The sequence below is a fragment of the Siniperca chuatsi genome, linkage group LG12, assembly GCF_020085105.1.
Source record: "Siniperca chuatsi isolate FFG_IHB_CAS linkage group LG12, ASM2008510v1, whole genome shotgun sequence".
NCBI classification, from domain to species: Eukaryota; Metazoa; Chordata; class Actinopteri; order Centrarchiformes; family Sinipercidae; genus Siniperca; species Siniperca chuatsi.
Genome location: NC_058053.1, coordinates 21,699,888 through 21,724,154, shown reverse-complemented (window position 1 = coordinate 21,724,154; position 24,267 = coordinate 21,699,888). Strand labels below are relative to the sequence as shown.

Here is a 24,267-nt window from a genome sequence, read left to right as displayed (position 1 = left end):
TCTGTGACACCAACACGACATAAAAAAAATGTCCGTGAACTCGGTCACGCAATGCAGACCGCCCTCCAGGACCCTCCATAGGGGGGCAGGATGGTAAAGGCCACGCTCAACACAGCTTGACTGACCTTAAACAGGCTTGTTCTTCATCACACACTCACCCACCCACACACACACACAGTAATAGATGGGTTGTCATAATGTCACACGCTGTAGAAAATGCAGCAAAGCAGGATTCAAAGCGGTGCTACCTGCTGACAGCAGCTGATACTGAAGTAAAACTCACCTCACTCCACAAAGCACAAGTATAAAAGTAATCAAATGTAAATTTGCATACTTATCATGATTGGACCAGCTGCTGTGCACATACTGCGGTATGTCTTTCATACACCTAAATAAAGCCAGAAACCCCCGGTGGATTTGGATGAAAGATATAATGTGTGAGTGTGAGTGTGAAGAGTGTCTGTTTGTGTGCACGATGTACATTCACATGCATGCTATCTCCTCTCTGGCTAGTTGGCAGGAATGCAGTCTCATATCTCAGCATTAACATAATGTTCTACTTAAGTGGGTTCATTGGGTTCGGTGCAGCGTTGTTCAATAAGGCTGGTGGATACAGAGTTGATTTTGAAATTTGTTTTACAAGTTTGTGTAATTTCCTCTGAATATATTATTACCATATATGTATATACGTATGTGCATTGAAGACAAGACCGCTACATTGTCTCAGGCGGCAGCAGCTTTATTCTCTCAGCTTTGGCTTTTTATATCAAAAGAGATTTCATGAGGCACATTTGTGAGTCATTCAGTATGCAGCTTTTATGAAGTTAAAATGCTAGCTTTGATATTTGCCTTCATTAGTAGAATAAGCAATCCTGAACTATTTACGATTATTTTTCTGTGGTTTTAATTGCTCAAATTCAGATTTTCCCCTTAGATTAACACTGTAGTTGAAATAGTTTTTGGAAGTGACCATGATTCATTATTATAGGCCATGATTATGAATAAAGTAAAGTGAAAAATGTCAGTGCTGTGTTTAACAAGATGCAATCCAGCAGTTTTTTCTCAAAATACTGAGTTCCTTAGGGGGAAACTTTTATCTATCTATCATGTCTGACTGTCTGTGGATTAAAGAAAGGATTGATTTCTATGCCATTTAGGGGACCATAGACATTAAATGAATAAAGTATTATAAATACAATAGGTTATTGTAATTATACTATTAAACCAAATGGAAACTGTGCAAAGTAGCCAGGCTACTACAAATAGAAGATGACTGGTTTCTATTTTGTGCCTCACCAATATTTGGCTACAAGACATTTCCCAAAGCGATATTGTTGAACCTGTTAGCAAACAGTGAAACACGCTGATTGATCCGGACCAAAGCAGAGCCAGAGGGCAGATTTCAGACCTGGTCCCATAGTGTCTCAGCCCTGACAGACTGGGGAGGGGACAAATGAGACAGTGTCAATATTGAAACAGGCTAATGGGCTAATGAATGTGGAGAGTTCTGCCTAATGTTCCCAACAGAGCTCCTACCAAAACCATTAAAGCACTTTTATATGACTAGACAGGCACAATGCAGTAACTCGATTTATAGGGTACTTTCATGGTCAATTAGGAAGGGAGAGAGAGGAGAGAGGCCTGATAGGGGAGGTTAGTGTGTGTGTGTGTGTGTGTGTGTGTGTGTGTGTGTGTGTGTGTGTGTGTGTGTGTGTGTGTGATATGAGCTTATTAGCTTTAGACAGGGTTACGTCTGTTTTTGTCAATATTGTCCTGAGCTACTTGTGATTGTGTCATTCTGATCAGAATGTAGACAGACTGAACAACTACACAATAAATATGCTGTCAATCAAACATCATCACATCTGTCACATTTACGAGGTGGCCATACGTGGCTGACTGTACATTTCAGTAAAAGACTAATATCGGTTCAAATAGTCACCTGGGAATCCTCCAGATCTCAGTATGTCAGACTGAATAATAAAGTTTGACATTATTTTTATGAAAGCAGAAGCTCCCTATGGAACCATCTTATCACCTTCTTGATTACCTTTTACACAGCTGACTGCAGCTGTGACCGAATGTCCTTTCATCTTCAAAAAATTCCAGATGACTCTGCCCTGGAGGGTCCTATATCAGATGTCAAAGATTAGACCTGCAGAGATGAAGATGGCTACTTCAATCTCAACACAAGTAAACCCAGGATTTAATTATTGACCTGAAAGTAATTATCTGGGGTCAAGGTTGTCATGGTTTCTATTTTATAACCTGTTAATAACCGGGCGTTTTATAACCTGTATTGTTAAATCTGGTTGAATTGGACTCTGGTTCGTTTTCCCCCTTGGTACAATTAATTTCAGCAGATCTGAACACAGCAATTGAACGCAAACCAAAACGTGGACCAAAACAATTGACCCTTTAGAGGAAGTGGTCTCGGTCAAACAAATTCTGGAGCGGTTCGTTTGTGGTGGGAACATGCATCAACCTTGATCTGACCCAACTACAAAGTATACTTTGCAAGTTTGAGCTAAATGGTTCCCATAGTCAGGTGCACGTTGCATAGATGAGCGAAATCAACAGTTGCCATCAGCTAGCCGGAGAAAGAATGGACGTCTGACCTGGTTCAGCAATAATGTACATTGGGCAGATAGGACCCTCTTCGGGATCTTCTTCCTGTGTTTACGTTGTCGTTCCCGCCCCATACACATCTAACCAATGAGCAGAGTGAACGTTCTCAAGTGGCTTTTAGTGATGCATTTTGGTTCACTTGAATTTTTTTCTGTGTGAAAAGAAACCGCACCAATGGGAAAATGCAACAAGTTTACCAACTCATCCACTGATTCGGACCAGAGCAAGCAAACTGTAAGCTTAAAACTGCCCTTACATAGGTAGTACTGGAATCTTGTTAACATAGTGACTAAATGTGCCTTTGGTTGTGAACCGGACATTAAGTTAATACAGTTAATTCAAGGGAATGCATTTGTACTATCCACAGTTGTCTGACGCTTGGCTTCAGACCATCTCTTTTGTTGAGCAGGGCATGGCAAGGTTATATAAAAATTGGATGTTGAGATACAGCTAATATAGCATCTTTCATCATTTCTGACTCTTTGGTTTTCCATCTCCTCAAAGGTCAGTGCAGTTGAACTCAGCTCAAATTTACTTTGCCTCTGCCGGCCAATCCACCAATCACAATTGAAATGAATTGACCTTTTATACTTCAATGTTCGTGTTACTGGGGCCTTGTGCCGTGATCTCCCAGGGTAACAGCATTTCAGACAGATTGGTTCTATAATTGGCATGACTCCTGATCTAACAGAAATAGTTTCGGCAAAAGAGGAACAAGAAGAAGGCTTGAGACTTAAGCGTGATAGGCACTTTGTCTGGAAGTTTATTGACTGACTAGATAACCAGATGCTCCACAGAACAGTTGGACACCTGTGAATGAATTGTGATATTGGATGTGTTTTGGGGTTTAGATCTGAGGTGTTTTATGGGATACAGACATCATATGTATTGTCTATTTTTTGGTCTTGTTTAGTTGTATCACCAAAAGGTTGGCCTTATCTATTTAGCCATCCATCCATTCACCAGTGGTATTTACAGTTGCTCTTTGCATTCAGCCTTGAACTTATACACAGACAGACAGAACCACCACACAGACAGATTTATGATATGCAAGACCAAAATCATGAGATTTTAAATAGTTAAGAACGCCCGTATATTTATTGTAGGAAGCTAATAATGGCCAGAAACACTGTCCACTGACAGCGTCAGTCCAAAAATGTTGCATATATACCTTTCTTACACAAACATATTCTCTCTAAACCATACATACAGTATGCTGCTCTCTGTTTCACACACACAGAAACACTCCACCTCTCCACTCTCTTTGTTGCATTACTGTAGTTTCCCTCAGAGAGTTGTTGCGGCAGGCAGAGTCAGTGGAGGATATTTTTAGTTTGCAAAAACGAATCAGGTAATACAGTTTCTCTCCTCTCTTTCCAATGATACACAGAGAAAAAGGTTTGAATGAAATGGTTCAGTGGTTAGAGCAGCAGTTCAATGTAGTCCTAATGACTCAATGAACCCTGCAGTGTAAATCATAACATAGAACTCTCTGTCCTTTCATGCTAGGCAGGTTGCATCCAGTTAGCTTGTGCTAGCTCCTGTGCTAAGAGCAGCTACCAGTGTTTTTTACTGTTAGAAGCAGCATTGTTATGTTATGATTCTCAGTGGTAATAGTAGCACTGGCAATAATTTCACATATCCTGTAGACATTTGATTCAATGTTGATAAGAAAAATGTTGTTTAATGCATCTTTAACTTACCAAACTTGAAGCAGTAGCATATTTGTTAAAGCTTTTTCAAAAGCCAGCAAACAAGTCTCTTCTTAAAGCACATTTCTATGCTTTACTGTTGCATATATTATGAAAACATTAAGTATTTACAATAACAAACTGCAAGTTGTTATGGCTGAAAATATGAGCAGACCTCACCCAAGAGGCAAATACTAACAAGCATATTTCCCCTACCAGTGTGTTAATGATGTGATTGCTTTTTTGTGCCATCTGAAGGCAAAGTTTCATTTATTTATGAGATAACATTTTGAGTCAAGTGTTTAATTTTTTGTTAAAAGGCCGAGATTTGGCTGGGTAGTTTTGTATTTACATTTTTGGTATTTCAGGAGATGTGATTAAGCAGTCAGGTAGGTGAAAATAAGTTCTAAAGCACTTTGTGAAGGGACATTCTTGTTAATGTAATGGGGGTTGTGATGGGAAAATTAGGATCTCTGTCATTCTTTTATAAAGCCTATTTTTTAATTTATGGTAATATGTACCAATTCTCTATATGGGGGGGTTATGATGCAGTGGTTCAAGTCAAAAGAACTATTTTCTTGTACTACATATTTATGAGATAGGGGCCTGGTATGACAGTGGGCCCTTGCATGTGCAAAGACAAATCTAGTTTCATGAGAAAGTCCCTGTTTTTTAAAAGTGTGCGTTAGGTATTGTGATGATACATTAACTTCTTGATAGTCTGTTGTCCAAATGAATGACTCCAAGTAAATTAATTCAAAAATAACAGAAAGAGCTCTTCAGGTTTGGGTAAAAATGGAAATCCAACAGTACAGAACCCACTGTACCTTTTTTGGTATATTAAACTGTATTTTTTGGCTTACAAATGTAATTGATTTCTTGATTGATAAGGGCCCTGTAAGGAAAAACTGCAGCGGTAACACTCATTGCCTGCAGGTGGCACAAGTGCTGCAGCTATAACTTTACTGGCCTGTAGATGGCAACATCAGCGTCTGCATCTGTAGGTGTAAAGTGATCTTACTACTCATTTACTTTTCGGTAGGTGGTGCACGTTGGCATGTGTAGAACTGGTCTGGACAGTGACAGAACAGCTTCCCCTTGTGGAGAATCCACATTCTGCAAAATGTGAATGAGTAAGTTTGTGAATTACAAGCCAGTTCAATGAGGAGTGTTTCATCTAAGCTGAACGTCACCATGTTGTTTATGTTCATGTCATTGTCTTTATCCTCTATGGAACTGCATGAAGCTTTTGTCAAACCACTTGGCAGAAGTGTCTCTTTACCTCTCACATTTACTCTTATTTAAGTTTCCGGAGTCAATGGTTTTCCTAAAGTCAAGTGTTTAACGTTCACTTTTAGTCTATGGCTCTCAAACCGTGGTGTGAATGAAAGTGAACAAAAGCACTTGGAGCGAAAACCACTCAGTGCTTCAAGTATCTCAGCTACACTTTGGCTGATAAAAACTGTATTTACATGTTGACGAAATGTGAAAAACATTGACGAGATTTATTCAAATGCCTTATTCTCAAATTAGATAGGACCAAGCTTTAATGATCCCTGTGGGGAAATAAGAGTCATTGTAGCAGAATACTGAAATGAGATTCAGCAAAAACAATAAAATATAAATAGGAATGTAGTTAATGGGGGGATAATTATCTCACATTAAACTATTTCAACATGAGAACATGCTAAATTGACATCTTTCATTACAGCAGCAGTATTTGCACAACAGTTTTTGCAAGCAAAAGATTAGATTTTCATTTTAAAAAGTAGGTCATTTCTAAAAGAAAAATAAACAGGAAGATTAGTTATTATAGTACAAGGGCAAGGTATTGTTTGAAAATAGTTTTTTATACTCGAAACAATACTGATACAATACCTTACTTTGCTAAGTGTAAAACATTTTTACACATTTTTCCTTTTCTAGATTAATTAGCTATTTAAATTATTAAATTAACAAAAGATACGAAAGATTTCAAGTGCAACAGTCATACAAGAACTTTGCCAAATGCAGTCTAACAGCCGTGCAAGAAATTCTACCTTTTATGAAGGTCATAACATTCATTTTCTTTGTTCAGGTTCAACCACTGAGAGTTGATATGCAGCTGTAGTAGATACCGAAGAAAACTGCAAAAAAAAATGCTGTTATTTTTCATATTGTAAAATAGGACTCCAATAGACACACTGCACTGTTTGTTCTTTAGATAAAAATTACAGGAAATGGTAAAAGTTCAAAGAACAAGTGGTACTATTGAGGCACCAAAGCGTTTCTAGAAAGTCCCATTAAAGTACAAGCTGACTGAATGGTTAGACATTGTGTGTGTGTGTATGTAGACGTACGTGTATGTACTGTCTGGATATGATGTGCGAACAGCAAGCCCATAATTTTTCCAGGCTGGACAAATGCCTTATGGAGGACAGGCCGTCCGACATGACAAATGACCTGCAGACAGAGAGAGCGAGAGCGAGAGTAGCTTCATTAACAGAAAGCACAACAGACAGAGGAACAGATGATTCTGCCACAGATTTCAATCCCTCCATCTCAGCCAATTAATGAAATAGCTAGGACACACACACACACACATGCGCACACACATACACACACACAAACACACAGAGCGAGAGGGACAAAGAGAGAGAGAATGGCCATAAGACTGGTTAAGCAGTATTAAATTATTCTTCAAATTAAAAGGCCGTACCTGCCCTGTCCTTTTAGAGCTCTCTTTGTGTGTGTGTGTGTGTGTGTGTGTGTGTGTGTGTGTGTGTGTGTGTGTGTGTGTGTGTGTGTGTGTGTGTACATGTGAGTGATTAAGCTGTTAATTAATTTTATGCCCTTGTATTTAATAACCGTAGACAGCGAAAATGGTGTGTGTGTGTGTGTGTGTGTGTGTGTGTGTTTGAAAGAGAGAGGATGAGTGAGTGTGTTCTGGATAATGTCTCTGATGTAACAGTTTTGAGCAAATGAGTAAAAATCCACACAGACACATTTTGCATCTGAAGCTTTTCTCTAATGTTTTTTTATTATTTGTCTCACAGAAAAGATGAATTCACGTTTGTACAAATGTATCCAACTGACAACATTTTGGTAAATTAGTCTCTCAGCTCAGCTGCTGCTGAAACAGCTCACTTATTATTTTCAACAAGGGCTGGTAAATCATAGCAGGATAATGTTGAACATACTGTGTTATTGTTTTACAAAATCCTGTTTTCAGTTAATACGTAAATACATAATTCTAAGCTAACAAAATAGGAATTGTGTCTGATGTAATGGATAACAGATAAGCACACTTGCTGACCATTAAGTTGATAAATTTATATATAACTTTCATACATTTTCCAACTCATGGTATTGATATTGTAAAATATTCCTATAAATATTATAAATCTGATATCAGTAACATCACTCAGCCCTAAATTAAACAACTAAACTAACAATATGTAGACTGTAAACTACAATAAAACAATCATGGAGCCAAAGTTACAGCCTTGTGACAGTCTGTGTAGATCGGATGGATGGTCGGTTGTTTAATACTTACACTCCACTGTAGTGCATCAAGTTGGATTCAAAAAATCGAGATGCTTTTTGACTTGTTTTTGTTTATTTCATTGTATATCCATTTCATTTTCGTGGGATCTCTGTGCATATGAAACCAGTAACAGAAATGTAATTACTGTAAATCAGGGTCAATTCTGAGAAATATATACTGTTTATCTTTAAGATAAGTTATGAAAAAAAAAGATTTTCTATTAGGCAGTAAAATGGTTTCTATGGTTTATCATGCTAAAATGATTAGATGCTTCACTGGAGAATGAGATATGAAGAGACGAAGAGAAAAGGAGAAGGAGGGAAAGAAAAAGTGAGAAAGTGAAAAACAAAAGTGAATGAAAAAGAGAAAGAGGAGCAGGTGACCTTTGCTTTGTGAATGAGGAAGGAGAGAAGTGAAATGTGCACGACGAAGAGAAAATAGAGGAGGGAGGAGGTGTTTATGGAGGTGAGCGGGAGGAGGGGAGGGAGGGGAGGCTGCTCAAAGGCATGAAAAGATAGAGAGAATAGAGAGAAGATGGAGAGAGCGGGAGAGAGAGCAGCTACACAGCAGGAGAGTCTGAGTGCTCTCCTCCATCAGAGACTGTTGATTAAAATTTCATTGGCTGAGGCTGGAGGTCGGAGGTGATGCCCTGTGTGTGTGTCTGTGCATGCGTTTGTGTGTGTGTGTGTGTGTCTGTGTACGAGAGCAATAAAAGCTCAGGGCCTCCTGTCTTCATTCACTCGCTCACTCCTGTATTCTCACTCCCATTGGCTAATTATCTTTCTTTGTCTCTCGTTCTCTTGAGCTCACTGCTTTCTAATTGGCTCTCAACTGTTAAACTGATCTCTTCTCTCTTACTAGTCTGTCTCATTTTAAGATCAAAAGCTCTGATTTACTTGTTTTTAGTTACTACTTACTAGTCACTAGTTTAGCTAGCATGTGCATAATGGCTACCCCATCTATCCTGCTTTACTTCATAACATTGGTTGAGTATGTTCTCTGAAATTGATGCTATCCATCTCCAAGATGCAATTAAGCACATCAAATATATCAAGAGCCTTAGGTTCAATCAGTGCTTTTGGACTGTTAGTAGTCAAGTCAAATCAATTTTCTTTATACAGCCCAATATCATAAATCACAATTTGCCTCGAGGGGCTTTATAATCTGTACCGCATACAGCACCCTCAGTCCTTAGACCCTCAATTCAAATGAGGAAAAACTCCCCACCCCAAAAAAACCCTTTTTAACGGGTAAAAAAAGGGAGAAACCTTAGGAAGAGCAACAGAGGAGGATCCTTCTCCCAGGACGGACAGACATGCAATAAATTTGACATTTGATAAACTAAATGATTAATTAGTTAATTGAAAAAATCACAGATGGACTTCTTATTGATGAAAATATACATCTGTTGAAGCCCCAGACTGAGCCACGTTCAGTTTTTCCAGACTAATAACTAATTCCAGACAGTCTCTGCGTTCTTCCATCAGGTCTCGTCTCCATTAACCTCTTTTATTGAAGCCTCCTCCTTTTCAAATCAGACCCCACAGGACTCTCCTCTGTTTGTGGTGCTGCTTTTCAATTAAGGCAGAGTGAGAGGATACCTGAACACACTGACAGCACACAAACACATTGTCAGCTCTGTCACTGTAGCAATACTGTGTTGTGTGTCTTACAAAACTCATTGATTGTAATGTTTTTGTCTGTTATTGTGTGTGCATGTCATGAGGTTTGGTCAGAGCTCTGTGGGAACAGCATCTTTTACAAATTGTGTTTCTAGGCAACTATTTTGTATTAGCATAACACATTTTGGAGAAAATGTTAAGGTGTCTGGATTGAGAGAAGGACAATGTGCGGGAGTTCTCTCTTCTCTTGAATGTTGGATTTTAGTATGATTAATAAATAGTGATGCTGAGCAACAGCGTGCAGGATTTCTTTCTTTTTGCAGAAGACGGAAGTCAGCAAATGACGAGATGCTCAGATTCTCCAGGTTTCATCATTTGCATGCTTCTTTCCAAAACCAGTACAGCTAAATGGATTTTCTTTGCACATGAATAGTTGTGCAGTCAGAATCGCTGGACAAACCTATTATAAAACACTGTTGCATTAAAGCTGAACGGTTAAGAGACTGAGCTGTTGGCCTGCAGTTTGGGTATGATGAGGTCGGAGTCCGCAATTCCCTTAACTCCATATAATCTTTGTAACTCCACATAAGCAGCTGTTCAGCAGCTGGTTTTATTGAGTCACACACTTTCAACCAGAGACGGGAGCTGATCACTGATGAGCTGCTGTAGTTTGTCTGCAAAGTAGGTTTTCACTCCATGCAAGCACCAAGCAGCAGCTTATGTTAGTAATATCAAACCTTTTTAACAAGGGTGAAGGAAGAATATTGTCCCTGTATCTTTTCAGTTTCAGTTTGCAATTTTAGTGCTGCCTGCTATTGAATTGTAGAAAATGTGTACATAAAAAAGAAAGATAGAAGGAAACAAATCTATAATGAAGCAACCCACTGCCAATAGAATATATAATAGCAATGGAAATATACTGAAACAAACCACACTATTAACTCAGTTCCATTTTTTGTAATGTTGTTTTTAGGGTATTTAAATTGTCAACTCTTCAAACCAGCAACAGAGCTGCTTAAGGAACCCTGATGTTTTTAGCTGCTGTACTATTTGCTAATTGCTTGGGATATAAAAAGTGACACATTTGAGAAACACTGATGAATGCAGTGAAACAACTGTCATAACCACATCAGAGCACTGCGATGTTAAGAGAAGGTTATTGGAAACAGTAGCAGTGGCAAATGGTCACCATCCAGCAGAATGATACTGGCTCATTGCTGCAGCTGGATCTAGAACCAGTGCAGTGTAGGCATGAGGAAAGTGGTGTATCCAAAATGGCAGCTGTCCATAAGCAAGCTGAGGTCCAGGATAGATAGGAGAGGATAGTTTATGTACTGTATGCTGATGTGCTGCACTACCACTCCTGTCCATATATGCTTGTATACATTTCTTCTGGGGCAGTTTTTCAGGGTTTGGTCTAGTAAATCCCCTTTCCTGTTTCAACATGTTAATGCCCTCGTGCACAAAACCAGGTCCATAAAGAAATGGTTTTCCCAGTTTGGTGTGGAAGAACTTGACTGGCCAGCACAGAGCCCTGACCTCAACCCCATCCAACACCTTTGGGATGAACTGGAACGCAGACTGTGAGCCAGGCCTTATCGCCCAACATCAGTGCCCAACCTCACTAATGCTCTTGTGGCTGAATGGGAGCAAATCTCTGCAACCAGGTTCCAAAGTCTGGTGCAAAGCCTGAAACCAGAAGAGTTGAGGCTGTTACAGCAGTAGAAGAATGCCCATGCTTTTGAAATAAAATGTTCACTAATCACATAAATGGAATGTTCAAATGTCATTATAAGTAAAGACGCTGATGCTGATTGGGTTGCTCCAGGACCTGTCTGGAAAACTGCAGATCTAACTGCACTATGAACAAAATAAAGGCAAACAGATGCTCGAACACTCACCTTATCTATATAAACCTGTAGTTGAGTAGTTTTCCTCCTTTTCCAAAGTGTAAAGCTTAAGAGAAAGGTCACTGATTTAGCATTAAAATTCTTAATTATATGTTCTTTTTAGAGAATTTGCACTTTAAATGGGAACTGAATGATTTGGTGAATTTGACACCACGTGGATGAGGATAAAATGATGTTAGTACAACTTAATGTACTTTAGGCAAGTGTTAATGCATCCAGATTACAGGATATGCAGTTATAAGTCAATGTGACTCTATACAGATGCTGCTGCAGTAACTCAAAAAGCTCCAGTATCTTCACAGGCAGCTTCACACAAACTGCACTTCAGTCTGTAACAAAGCAGCAAACACACTCTGCAGCACTGATGCTTGCTCAGACATAAAGGAGGCAGCTTGCTGCCAATGGCACCAGTTTGATATTGTACACACTCCCAAGCATAAAGCATTACATATTCACACACATCAGTTAAAAGTCATTATGCTCTTCTCACTCTTACAAACACACACATCTGCCATCTACACAGCCACATCAGCAAATTAGCTGAATAAAGAGCCTCTTTTTGCCTTTTTCTTTTGAGTGGCTAATTAGCCATCAGAGCCCGCTGTGTGGAGAGAGCGAGATCCATCAAGAGGTAGCGCTTCAAAGAGCAGTTTATGGAAGCCAAAGCACTTTAATTAGGACCTATTTGTATGAGAAACCGGAGAGAAAAACATAATTTGAAGCCAAAAGCTGTGTAATGTAGAGGGAAAATAAACACACTCTAATGCATACACAGATAAAGAGACAGGAACAAACCAAAAGGATTAGACTCGAGGAGATGAGATCCTCACAAGGAGGCTTTCTGCAGAAGTGTGAGGGGAAACTGTTTCTGTTGTAGTCAGTGAGGATGTTTACATGAATGCAACTGTGACACAGCTATATTCAAGATGAATGAAAATAATGTGAGGAAATGCAGAACCCACACTTAAGTTTTGTGTTCTTCATTTGTGCGATTAAATTGCAGTAAGATATAGATACAAGGATGTCAAGGTTATTAACGGAGACCTGTCATGACATGTCCACACTTGTGTGTTAGTTTAATGGAACATATGACAGTTTTGCCTCTTTTTTACCAATTATCTACAAATTTCATATACTTCAAACAAATGAGGACCATTTTTTAGACTATGGAGTTATAAAAAAAAAAGCAAAAATTACCATTAAATGACATAAGACAATTGGTTGGTCTGTCAGTCCAAAAGATCTACATTGTATTCAGTACAAATGACCTTTTCAGCCTTTTCCATTCATGTCCACCATACTTGTCACATACTTGTTTATGATCCAGGATTCGGATGAGTGTGTCAGAGAGATATAAAGGAAAATTCGGATCCTTTTAAAACCTGGGGCTTGTTTTCAGTGTTCTGACCATCATTTCTTTAGATTTACTCATAAATGTTACTGAGACGAGTAAACCTGATGAGTTGTCTGACAACTCATGTTCCTCATTGTGAAGCTGTGGCTGCTGATGTCACCATGGATATTGGTGAGCAAAAGACCAAAAACAAGATCCAGGGGATCTTGCTGAATCCATCAGGCACGGACACATTGCAGGAGCTGGTCTGTTAATTTTCCGACTGGTTTTCATTTTTCCAGACTGACCTGAAGTGTAGCTGTACAGTATCACTGTTCAGCTTGTAAGTGTGTACCTGACATTTACATCACATGATTCCCACCATTTATCCCCCACTGGCTGAGCTGCATAGAACATAGGACGAGAAATTCGTCGCTATATGGAAACTCATGAATAAACATGGACAAAGAATTATTTTAAAGTGTTTGACAGCATGGTAGGTAAGCTGATGTTGCTGTAAGTCACATTTGGCAGAGTTTTTACTGTCTGTAGACCTTTGTGTAGGAGTTTAGGGAGTTTTAATGAGGCTTGTGCTGAACTCTGTGTGTTTTGAATGTCATGTGGGTAATAGATAATCATTTTAGGGTGAAATAGTTTGTTCACTTTTTTTGTGAATTGTGATTTTAAATGTACTCTTTTCTGTGATCTATCTCTCATTGTGTATATGTCACAGCCCTGAATTAGACATTAGCAAAATCATGCTTCATATGGGCTGAATCAGCTCTTAACTGAATGTTTCAAGGCTTTGTAGAATCTAAAATCTTGTAGAAAGAAAGCTGTTGATATTTCTCATGTTGTCGAGTCAGTCGTTTAGGTGACAATAACCACACGTGAAGCATATCATTATAGGAAGTCACTTCACAGAATCACGTAAATGGCTCTATTTCACCATTGTCCTAATGGAAATGTTGGTAATAGTCACATAACTGTGTGCATGCAAACATTGATAGAGCATCTCCTGCTGAACCCACTTCTGTTTGCTGAGCTCCATCCTCGATGATCTTTTGTCTGTCAAAAGCTCTTAGCGCTTCCATCCAGAGCCCTCTGCTCTCTGCATTTATTATTAATGGACCTCAGCAGGCTGAGAACACACACACACACACACACACACACACACACACACACACACACACACACACACACACAGGCAGGACCTGCACGTCACTGGTAGCTATTTTAAACGAGATATTAAATCAGACATTCAAAATATAAAGGGAAAAAAACGTTCTTTGAGGGAACAGGGGATGTTGGCGAATAAGATGGACTTTTTCCATTGTTTTTATCTTCAGCTCTGAGTTTGAAAGTGTAGCTGGTCACATGAAATATATCCACCAACTGATCACACACAAATATAGTTGGTTAGTTTGTTGGTAAATAAATAAAATGTAGACTTGCTGTATAGACATTTAGAGCTTTCAAATAAATTCAGCAGTGACACTGCATTTGCTTCTGACCTTGTTTGACCTTGACCTCCAATACAATTACACAATTAAATCAAGCAACACTGAAAAGCATGAAGTGAACACCACAGCTGAAAAAATAATGAAATGAGTATGTTAACTGCTAAACCTATTTTTCTCTGTGTTCATATATGACAGCTCACATGTGCAGAGTGATAGTCTTTATTGATGGCTGATTTCTTACACAGACAGAACAATAGAAACTAGCGCCACTTGAGTTGTAGTAAATAGAGAGCAGCTGATTCCAGAAGTGTTTCTCCCACTGGAAATAAACATTTGAAACTCAGAGTTATAGTATTGCCATGGAGTTGTGTATATTAAATACTACACTACAGTACCCGTGAGCCTCAATGACCACTGGAGAAAGTGTCAGCCAGTGTGTTTAAAATAACAGTTCTAGTATATTCAGCATTGCAATCAGGAACAAAACACTGCACCTTTATGATATGTTCACATCAGATCATACAGACTGTAATTAAGAAAAGCCAAGCGGGGGAAAAAAATGTTCACATCAGCCTCTTAGTTGTAATTGTAAGTAGGTGAAATTGGGAATTTCTGGCAATTACAATATCTCTCAAATGTTGAAAAGAACTACAGAAGTGTCAACAAGCTGATGGTCAAATGGCTTCAAAGCCACCAACACTGACAGTTACATCTAGATGAAATCCAATAACAACACTAATACAGTTGATTCAACTAATTAAAAACAAGCTATACACTATGTATTTGTGGGTTAGTGAACATACCTTGCTAAAAATAGCTAATTTGGGCTCAGCATCCATTTATCTGGTATGACAGCAGGGCCAGCAATCGGGGTAACCACCCTGGAATAAACCACGAACGCTTGCAAAGTCGGAATAACAGGAGGTTTTCCGGTTCATCCCATACTAACAAAGATGATGTGATTGCAGCATTAGTTATTTATTTTAACCACAAACTGAAAGCAAATTGATTTAAACTGACGATTTTTTTCAAATAGTTCTACAGAGCTCAACCTCTAACTTCAGCCCACCATTGGCTGCCAGCAACAGAATCTGAAGCTTTGGATGTTGGATGTTTCTTACTGCAGCAGTCTCTTGGACTCTAGTTGACTTCTGTCCTAAAACTGTTCACTCTCTTGTACTTTTGACTTTTTGTCAGTGGGGCAGATTTTCTTCAGCTCAGTCTCTCATTGTTTCTGCTGATGATTCAACCAGGAGAGTTTCGTGTCCATACAAGTGTTGAAATGCTCCTGAAACCGTTGAAAAGGAGTGGCTACTGGCTGCCCGTGTGTGTGTGTGTGTGTGTGTGTGTGTGTGTGTGTGTGTGTGTGTGTGTGTGTGTGTGTGTGTTTCGATGTGACCTTTCTCCATATGGTGTGGGACTGAGCAGGGGGACAGGAAGTGAGCCCTACACATGCTATCAGTCTGAGCTGTAGCAGCAGCTACTGATACACACACACACACACACACACGCTGCAGGCCATACATGTCATTGTTACCTGATAATCATGGTGTGTAGGAGAAACAGACGAAGGAGAAGGTCACACATGTGATGTCAGAGGCAGTGTGTTCACTGCAAGCCGTGGGTTTGATTGCCACTCGCTCCTCTTCCACAGCCTCTGGCTCTCTCTACCCTCTGTCCTCCCCGCCCACCTCCCACAATCCTCAGCATCAGTCCAGCCCCCGCCAGGAGACATACAGACCTTTCTATTTTTGATTTCTAGTCCAAGTGAAAACAAGGATACAGTATGCTGTCAGAAATCGCTTGTAGACACTGTATTTACTATATCAAAGAGAACTAATATTCATGGTGTAGTAGTTGTGTCTGAGGATGATGAATAATGTTTATAACACATATAGTATAGTAGCAAAATATAATGCTACGGAGCCCTGGAAAGGATAAGGAGAAAAATATTTTTATATAATTATCTTATTTTGTGTTTTCTTGCAAAACTTCCCTTTTATCTTTAGAAATATTTTGTTTGTGTCCTGCTTGTAGCAACAGCTCGAATCCTTCAGGATAAAAGTGTAATCTCCAGAAATATTAATGAACCAGAAAAACTGCATAAATTATACATCAAATTACTCCTTTTTAGGACATTTACATCCTCATAGTATCTTGAATCTGTAGCTGTGTAAAAAATGTTTAAAAAAGCTAATCAAATTAATGTAGCTAAAACAATATTGGTGTCTCTCAAAGGTTCACTTACCAGAGTTTTCAACTGTACCCAACGACCTTCTTCAGTGAATTAAACTTGCTCAGGTGTCATCTCGTGACCTGTGTCACATCAACTTTGGTCACATGATAACAGGTGTGATTGTTTTATCACATATATGTTCCCAAGGGCCAGAATGAGTCTCCATGCTCAAGTATTGTTGCTATCATTACATACTAAAACTAACTAAAACAATCAAACTCATCATTTGTGTTTAAGTCCTTTAATGTGACTCATTCCCAGCAGATGGAGCTGCCCATTGCTATGAGTGACCAATGAGCGGTGTACTCATCATTCTTCTATCCAAACCATGCAGCTATGTTCTCTTGAAACAAAGCACATGGCTGTTTAAGTTCCACTCCAGATAAGCAGATGTCTGTTTGATAATCTCCAGTATTGGTTTCTAGATGCATTAGCAATGACTGATCTGATTTAAAGAGATAAAATAGCCTCTTTTGGCATGCTTGACTAGATATTGTATTACACATAGCAATTACTGAAAGGAATACCAGTGCTAACAAATCATAGCAACAATCTGGACAAAAGGCTAACCAGAAGGTTTTCCTCACAGCACTAGTATCTGTTTTGCAAAAGACATTGTTACTCGGCATCATCTTTGCCTTTGTTTCTCTTTCTCGAGTTTCCTTATGAAGCAGGGTAACCCCCGAGAAATATCTTTGATTTATATTCATATGCAAATGAGCATCCTAAAAGACATTCTTTTAAAGAGAAGAAGAAAGGAAGAAAAGAAGGGAGAAGGAAGTTCAGCTTATCACCACTCAACAGATGTTCAGACTAAATGTGTTGGTTTGTCTGTCTCGTCACTGAGGCTGAGCAGAGCAAAGCTCCAGCGTTGGCCTGTCTGAATGAACCAAGTCAACCAGCTGCAGCTAAGAAAAAACATTTCTATAGTGGCTGCAATTTGCTCCGATGGCAGAGGTGGAAAGAGCCAGAGGATCAGGATGAGAACCTTCAGCTGCCAAAGGCCTTTGGCCAAAAAGAGGAAATTCATTTTCCAAGCAGATACAGTAAAGGCACTATGCTGCAGGATAGTGCTGGAGCCAGGTAGCTTGCAAAAAAAGTGCTGAGTGGACAGTTACAGAGCTGTGGACTGGCCTGCTGTCTTTCCCCCCTCTCTCTCTCTCTTGACAAAAACAAACATCACAAAAACACGAGCGTTATGAACACAGGATTTGTTTACTCCAGTATAGGGTTTAAGGATTTCCCTTGATTTTAACATCTCTAACTTTTAAAAGCTATGACAGCTACATGTGTCTTATTTTCCCTGTGGGATGAGGCAGACAGAATTTTGATAAAAGCTAGAGTTGCAGGTGTGAGAGATCAAAGCAGGAGCCGGATCGACTAAACAGTTCCATGTAGACCTCAAAAGTGCAGTTGGTAGTTCAAGTGAGAGGGGGCAGAAATTACAGAAAACATAAAAGTTTAGAGAGGAGAGGTTAACAAAAGTAGGTTAGTGGCCTAAAGGTTTCTGGCTCAAATCCCTTGAGGTAATGTGGCGGGTGCCCTTGACCAAGGCACTCTGGTGATGCTGCTCTGCTGCCAAAATCTGGAACGATATTTATTGAAAAAAAGCACAGATGTCTCTGTTACCTCTGGATAAAGGTTGAACAATTATAGACATACTCACTTATTCTTCCTTGTTTCTCTCTCCTTATCTCCCCTCCTTCTCCTTTGTTTCTTTGTTTGACTTTCTCTTTGTCATCTTGCTCACCTTCCTTCCTCTATCTTGCGATATAACTTCCATGGCTGGTTGATTTGGGTGAGCAGAGGGAAACAGGCAAGGCTTCCACAGTTCAGGGCTCCGGAGAGCTTGGCCAGGCAGCAGCAATCAATCACAGACTAAATCCCTCTTCTCTCAGGACTGCCGTGTGCCAGGTGACATGGTCAACAGCTGCAGAGAAATATAAAGCCTACAGTGGGTATTTCATTTGAAATAGTAAACAAGGTCTCTGAAAACTCTACAGTTCTGGGAAAACTACTGAATATACCAATGTCAGAAGAAATTGTAAGGAAAGACTCATTTAAAAAAAAAACGTTGCATTGGTTGTTTGTTCAAACAGTTAAACCAACCTATGTTTACATTTACCTGGTAATCGACCTCTTTCACGCAAACAAATAGTGGATGGTTGTGCATACAAGCGTGTTACTTTGACATGGGAGATTGCTGTTCTTGTCCAAGTTCCAAACAGTCAAAACTGGTTTCTTTAAACCACGACCGTGGTCTTTCTCTATCCTCAAAGGTTCCCTGGGAAGATTTTGATCTCTAGTAGCGCTATAGAGACGTTTTTCTATGAGTGGGTCCCCATTTTGTTTGCCTCGGCTTTGCACACGTTTTATCAGCCCTTAACCATAGAGGGGGCAGATCAGAAAATGCTCATATGAGTCATGCTAATTTTTTTAATGGACATATGGATCATATTGGAAGGCACCAACAAAAGACCTACTTTGTTGTTTAAGTTGAATGACTTGTTTGAGATTTAAGGTTTAAACCAATACCTTCATATGGTGATCAGAAACCCTGAAAAATCATGCAAAGTCAATGAGAGAAGAATGATAGAGATGTGCTGTTTCTGGCATTACAGTGCAATGCTGTATATAACATACAGTATAAAGTTGAATCCTATGTTTTGTATGAGTTAGTGATGGATTACTGAGACACGGTAAGGAAGTGACCATTTATTGCAAATGAAAGTGTGCTCTTGGAGGGATCTCTCAAAGAATCTGAGCAGCAAAAACAAATCCTCCAACATATAGATTTTAGAAAACAGAATTATAGTGTACTGAGTTCTGAGATTGCTGTATACATGAACATTAGATAAGAACAATAGCAAAGTCAACAATACCAAAAACTTCAACACATGATGTGTTTGAAGTGGTGGTGGGAGCTTCAGCAGCAGTAAATGGTGTTGGCATGAAGGTATCAGTGGAGTAACAACAAGACCTGTCAGGTTAAAAAGGCATCCTGTACACCTGTTTGAATATGATGGTATGTTCAACATGTAGTCATGTAGCTGATGTGATATCGGGCTATATAAACAAAATTGACTTGACTTGATTTGTATCAATGACCTATGTTTGCTGAAGAATGAATGAAATGCTCTTGGCCGATCAATGGATACAAGTGAGACTACCTGAACTAATATGTACTGTATGTGAGAGCAGTGTTAAATCTGGTTACTAAAGGCCATTTGAACCTTGCAGTGACACAATATCTTGTATGCGTAGATGGTGTGACTGGAGTTGTCAGAAACACTGAACTTACAGGTGTAAAGTATATTTATGTCTGACTCCATCTGCTTCCTTTTCTTGCAGACATGTCTAGAGTTGGAGCGGTATCTACAGACGGAGCCAAAGCGACTCTCAGAGCTCTTTGATGAGGAGCTGGACTGTCTCTTAACGCCAGCCTTCATGCAGGGTGGTGACAGTGATGAGGACCTGATGGACCCCCTCCTCCCCAGCCTCCCTGACCAGCCAAGCCCACCTCCACTACTGGTAACTCTCCCCAAGGTCCAGGCCAAAATCCTCCAGGTGCCCAACCCCAACAAGACCCAAGCAGAGGCAGGAACTGAAACCCTCACACCAAAGGACCAAGTCCTCGCAGGAGTCAGTGCCGCACAGCTTAGCGCTGCTGTTACATCCCTAACACCGCCATCGTCACCAGAGCTCGGCCGCCACCTCATCAAACCCACACAAACACTGACTGCCACGGCAGACGGTACACTAACGCTCAAACTTGTGGCAAAGAAGGTAGGCTTAGGGGCGGCTAAACTGGTGGCAGCACGAGCACTGCCATCACCGCCGAGCCGAGGAGGAACCCTCAGTGACAGCGAGCAGGGAGGAGGAGGAAGTCTGGTAGGAGAGGTACCAGAGAACAAAAAGAGAGTCCACCGGTGCCAGTTTAATGGCTGCAGGAAGGTTTACACCAAGAGCTCCCATTTGAAGGCACATCAGAGGACTCACACAGGTAGGACCTTCATTACATTCATTACAATTGCCTTCAGCACAATTCTCTCTATTAAGATGATAAAACTGTAAATTATTTCAGCTCTGTACTCCAGCAGTTTGGATTTGAATTGAAACAGTGGTTTTGAGGTCACAGTGCTGGCTTTCAGTTATAATTTGTGGGTATTCACATCAATATTGGGTGAACACTGTAGGACTCGTAGCCCCTTGTATACATGGGGCCCTTTTGACCATATTTGCAACATGAGAGCTTGTCCTGTCGCTCATTTTGACACGTTATACTAATCGCGATAAATACAATCTTTGCAACCCATGCATGAACACGCAAGAAACCTGTAATTTGCAATTTGCGAGCAACAATCATTGTGAAACATGACACTGCCCATCATTTGTGATCTGTGTTTAGGCAGTGCTTACAGATTGCTTGTGTGAAATGGGCCTCAGGTCCCCCAGTTTTAGAATAATGCAGCAGGACAACATACAGACATGGCAACCAAGGAGTTTTATGGCCAAACATTGTAACGTTCATGGTCCACTTGAGTCACATGACCTCAATCCAACTGGTCATGTATTTCACTGCTGAAGATCAGACTGCAGGCAAAGAGCCCTGAAACAAGAAACAAGAAGTAAAGCTGGCTGTAGTACAGGCCTGACAGAACATCAGCAGGGAAGATGCCAAGTGTCTGATGATGTCTGTGAGACTTCAGATTTGGCATCAAATATTTAAAATGATGACTTTATTCAAGTTTATACAACTTTTCAACTTTTCAAGTTACTTTCTGTGCCCTAAAATTAGGGGACTATTTATAGAAGCTCTGCACTGCTAACACACTTAAATTAAAGCTGATAGTCAGCATTTTACCTCATAGTCTATGTTCCATTTCAAACCCAATGTGCTGGGGTTTGAAAATGTGAAATGTCAATGTCCTCATACAATTGCCAGCACTGTTGTACAAGATGTAGTAACTTCAATAATGTACCTGGAGCTTCGCGTAAGACTAAGCACATAACCCAGCACATGTACATAACCCAAAAGATATTTCACCTTATGAGTTGGTTGAGCTTCTGGAGAAATCTGCAAAGAAAACATCTGATATTTCAGTTTTTTTAAAAGAGATTAGGACCTCTCTTCTTCCTCTGCTTCTCAGATGATCCTCTAGATTTATTCATTTCTTCATGAGTCTTGATACCAGCTCAGCACCGAAAGACCCTGCCTCAGTAATTGCCTGATGATTGATAGACTGGTAGTAAATTACATTGCGAATTCAGCCGTGTCCAACTGGGTCTGAACTACAGCTGCCCTCTCAGTGACCCTCAGACAGAACACACACCAGGCTAATGTACCCAGGGGCTTTTTGCCATGAGTGTTAGCATGTGGAGACAGGCTTTGGGTTGATGAAGGAGACACATAAGTGAAGATGAATTTGAGTGATGCAGATTATGATTTGCTTGAATTGAAACCACATTAAGTAACCTGAACTCAGCCTGAAAGTTTACATCCATCATGGTAAGAAGTTTACTCGATAAGGAACAGCCTGTTATATTTTTCTGAGTGCATTATCGCTCATAAAACATGGAAACAAAACCTTTCAATCAATTCCACAATTAAGTCTGTACAGCAGGCAGAGGAAGATCTTTGTTGTCTTTGTAAAGTCTTGGGTCAGACTATTCATAATTTTCTTGTTTAACATACAGTGAAAGGAACTGGGGGAAAAAATGTGCTCCACTTTTCAACAGTAAATCAGCCAAAGTAGAGTTGAGTCCAAAGATGAATGAAATGAAGGACTTACCAGGCGTTCAGACCAAAAACAGCCCTGCATTAAAAGAACTGCATTAGTAAGGTTGTTATTGTTTCAGGTACTGGTGAGGTACTGTTGAGAAATAGATCCATGATTCAAACATCAAAACACTACACAGTGGTTTACAAAACTATGAGGAAGGATTTTACAACTCACAAAGACAATCACGATCAGCAGGAAAACTGTAGAAATATGGCATTCATTTTACAAAGTAATGTATGTGCTCATGTGAATATATTTGATTGTCGATGTCAAAGCCTTGTATGCAGTTGTCTGAAATCAATGAAGAGGCTGTGTTTTTTCAGGCAGTGTGTCTGAACATGACCTTAAGAGTCATTTAAGTGATAACCAAAGACCACATTCAGTGGTAAGCAAAATCACAAAAAATCCCATAGAATAGAAACTTTATGAATTGTTTGTCTGAAAATGTATTTAGCGGTTATTCAAATTGGAGGTTGTTTTGATTTACGATTGTTGCTTAGAGCTACTTTACTACTATTAAAGTAACAGGAACCGGTGAACCACAGATTTGTACCTTCTTAGAAATGTTATTTTCAAGTCAAACTGTCTTCTGGATTGGACTTCTCTTAGCCTGAGTAACTCAGGCTGAATCCATCACTTATCTGCAGCACGAGGCCTGTGCAGACGTGTGCCACCTGAAGCTAGCATTATTCAACTTTAGCTTTAACCACAGCATCATTTACAGTATCTGGAGTGGTTCATGGCCTCCAGTTGTCACCATCCAGTGTTAGCAGTTTCCTTGGTGTTCACCAGGATTATAGTACATAGCCTGCAGCCCTTCTACTGTATTAATACTGGCAACCTTGGCATCATTAATCCAGCGTGTTACAGGCTTATGTGATCCCAGTGATCATCGCATGGCTTTAAGTATAGCATGACATTCCAGGGCAGCACCTAGCATAGCCGGGGGTACCCACAGCTGTAGCTTTAGCTAATCCAGAATGGAGCAGCTAGCTTTCTGGTAGCCTGGCCACTAGCTCCAGTATCTTTAATCTTGTGATGATTCTACATTCGAGTCATGCTAACCAACGATGAGATGAGCTTTTAAAGGCAGAATCATTCACTGAGGAAAAGAAAGACACCCTGAAGACACTGCAGCTTCCTCACTCTGTGTGTGTGTGTGTGTGCGGTATAAATGTGGGGGCGGTGTATTCCCTCCCGGTGTGTTCACTACAAGCACAGCACTGTGGTTTAATTAGCTTAATCCTCTTTTTGGGTTATTATGACCATAAATCATTGAACATACATGTAGGGAGGGATTAACGTAGCAGAGACTAGAGGGAGGAGCAACCGCAGAAAGCCTGCACAACATCAATACACTTAGTGTCACATAGTGCACACCAGAGGCCATTAGAAACATCATTATAGTGAGGTCTGTCAGGAGTACTGTACATGTGCTGCAATTCCATATAATGTTCGTAATAATATTCCTCTGTTCATATCCAAAACAATTTGTCTGAGCTGCAGCTATGATGAGTGAAGTCAGGTTTATTGTCTTATATGAAAATGTTCAATTAGGGATGACTTGTAACATTGGTAGATGTACAAATTAATTCAGCAAATCCCTAAAGTACCCAGTCAGAGCTGTTCTGAGTCGGAGCCAGGGTGTTCTGGTTCTCTTGTTGTTTTTTTTCACTCTCTTGGATCTGGTTGGATCACTAAAAACAGTAGATGGCTAATAATTGTATCCTCCTTGTTATTCAAGCAGCAGTCCAAAACAATATACTTAACTGCATACTTGGCACCGGCGATAGCAGAATAGATTAGCCATTTTGGAAGGAGTGCAAAAGTGTTTGTCTTTCAAAAGTCTTAGCTGCACTTTTGAGGGGAGCATCAACTCAGTGTGCAGCCACCTTTTTCTACAATACAACATACAGTACATTGCAGCTCATAGGAACACTGCAATACATTTCTGCTGTCAGATGAGGATGTGCTAGTTTAGACAAGTTTAGAATAGCTAAGCACAAAGCTATTACCCTTCTTGTGTAAAAGCCATTTTTCTAATAGGTTTTAGTACAAAATGACAGAACAACATA

At 39.9% G+C, this 24,267-nt stretch overlaps 1 protein-coding gene across 3 annotated transcripts in view; it reads left to right on the top strand.

Annotated features, from left to right (window-relative positions):
• klf7b (Kruppel-like factor 7b) overlaps nt 1–24,267 on the top strand; it is a 104,715-nt gene that overhangs the window by 20,089 nt on the left and 60,359 nt on the right. For all 3 annotated transcript variants that reach the window (XR_006380151.1, XM_044216970.1, XM_044216971.1), the window contains exon 2: nt 19,761–20,412. Coding sequence is in view for 2 of the 3 variants with exons in the window: in XM_044216970.1 (XP_044072905.1) it covers nt 19,761–20,412 (652 nt within the window). In the remaining variant the exon portion in view is untranslated. The remainder of the gene's footprint in view (nt 1–19,760; nt 20,413–24,267) is intronic.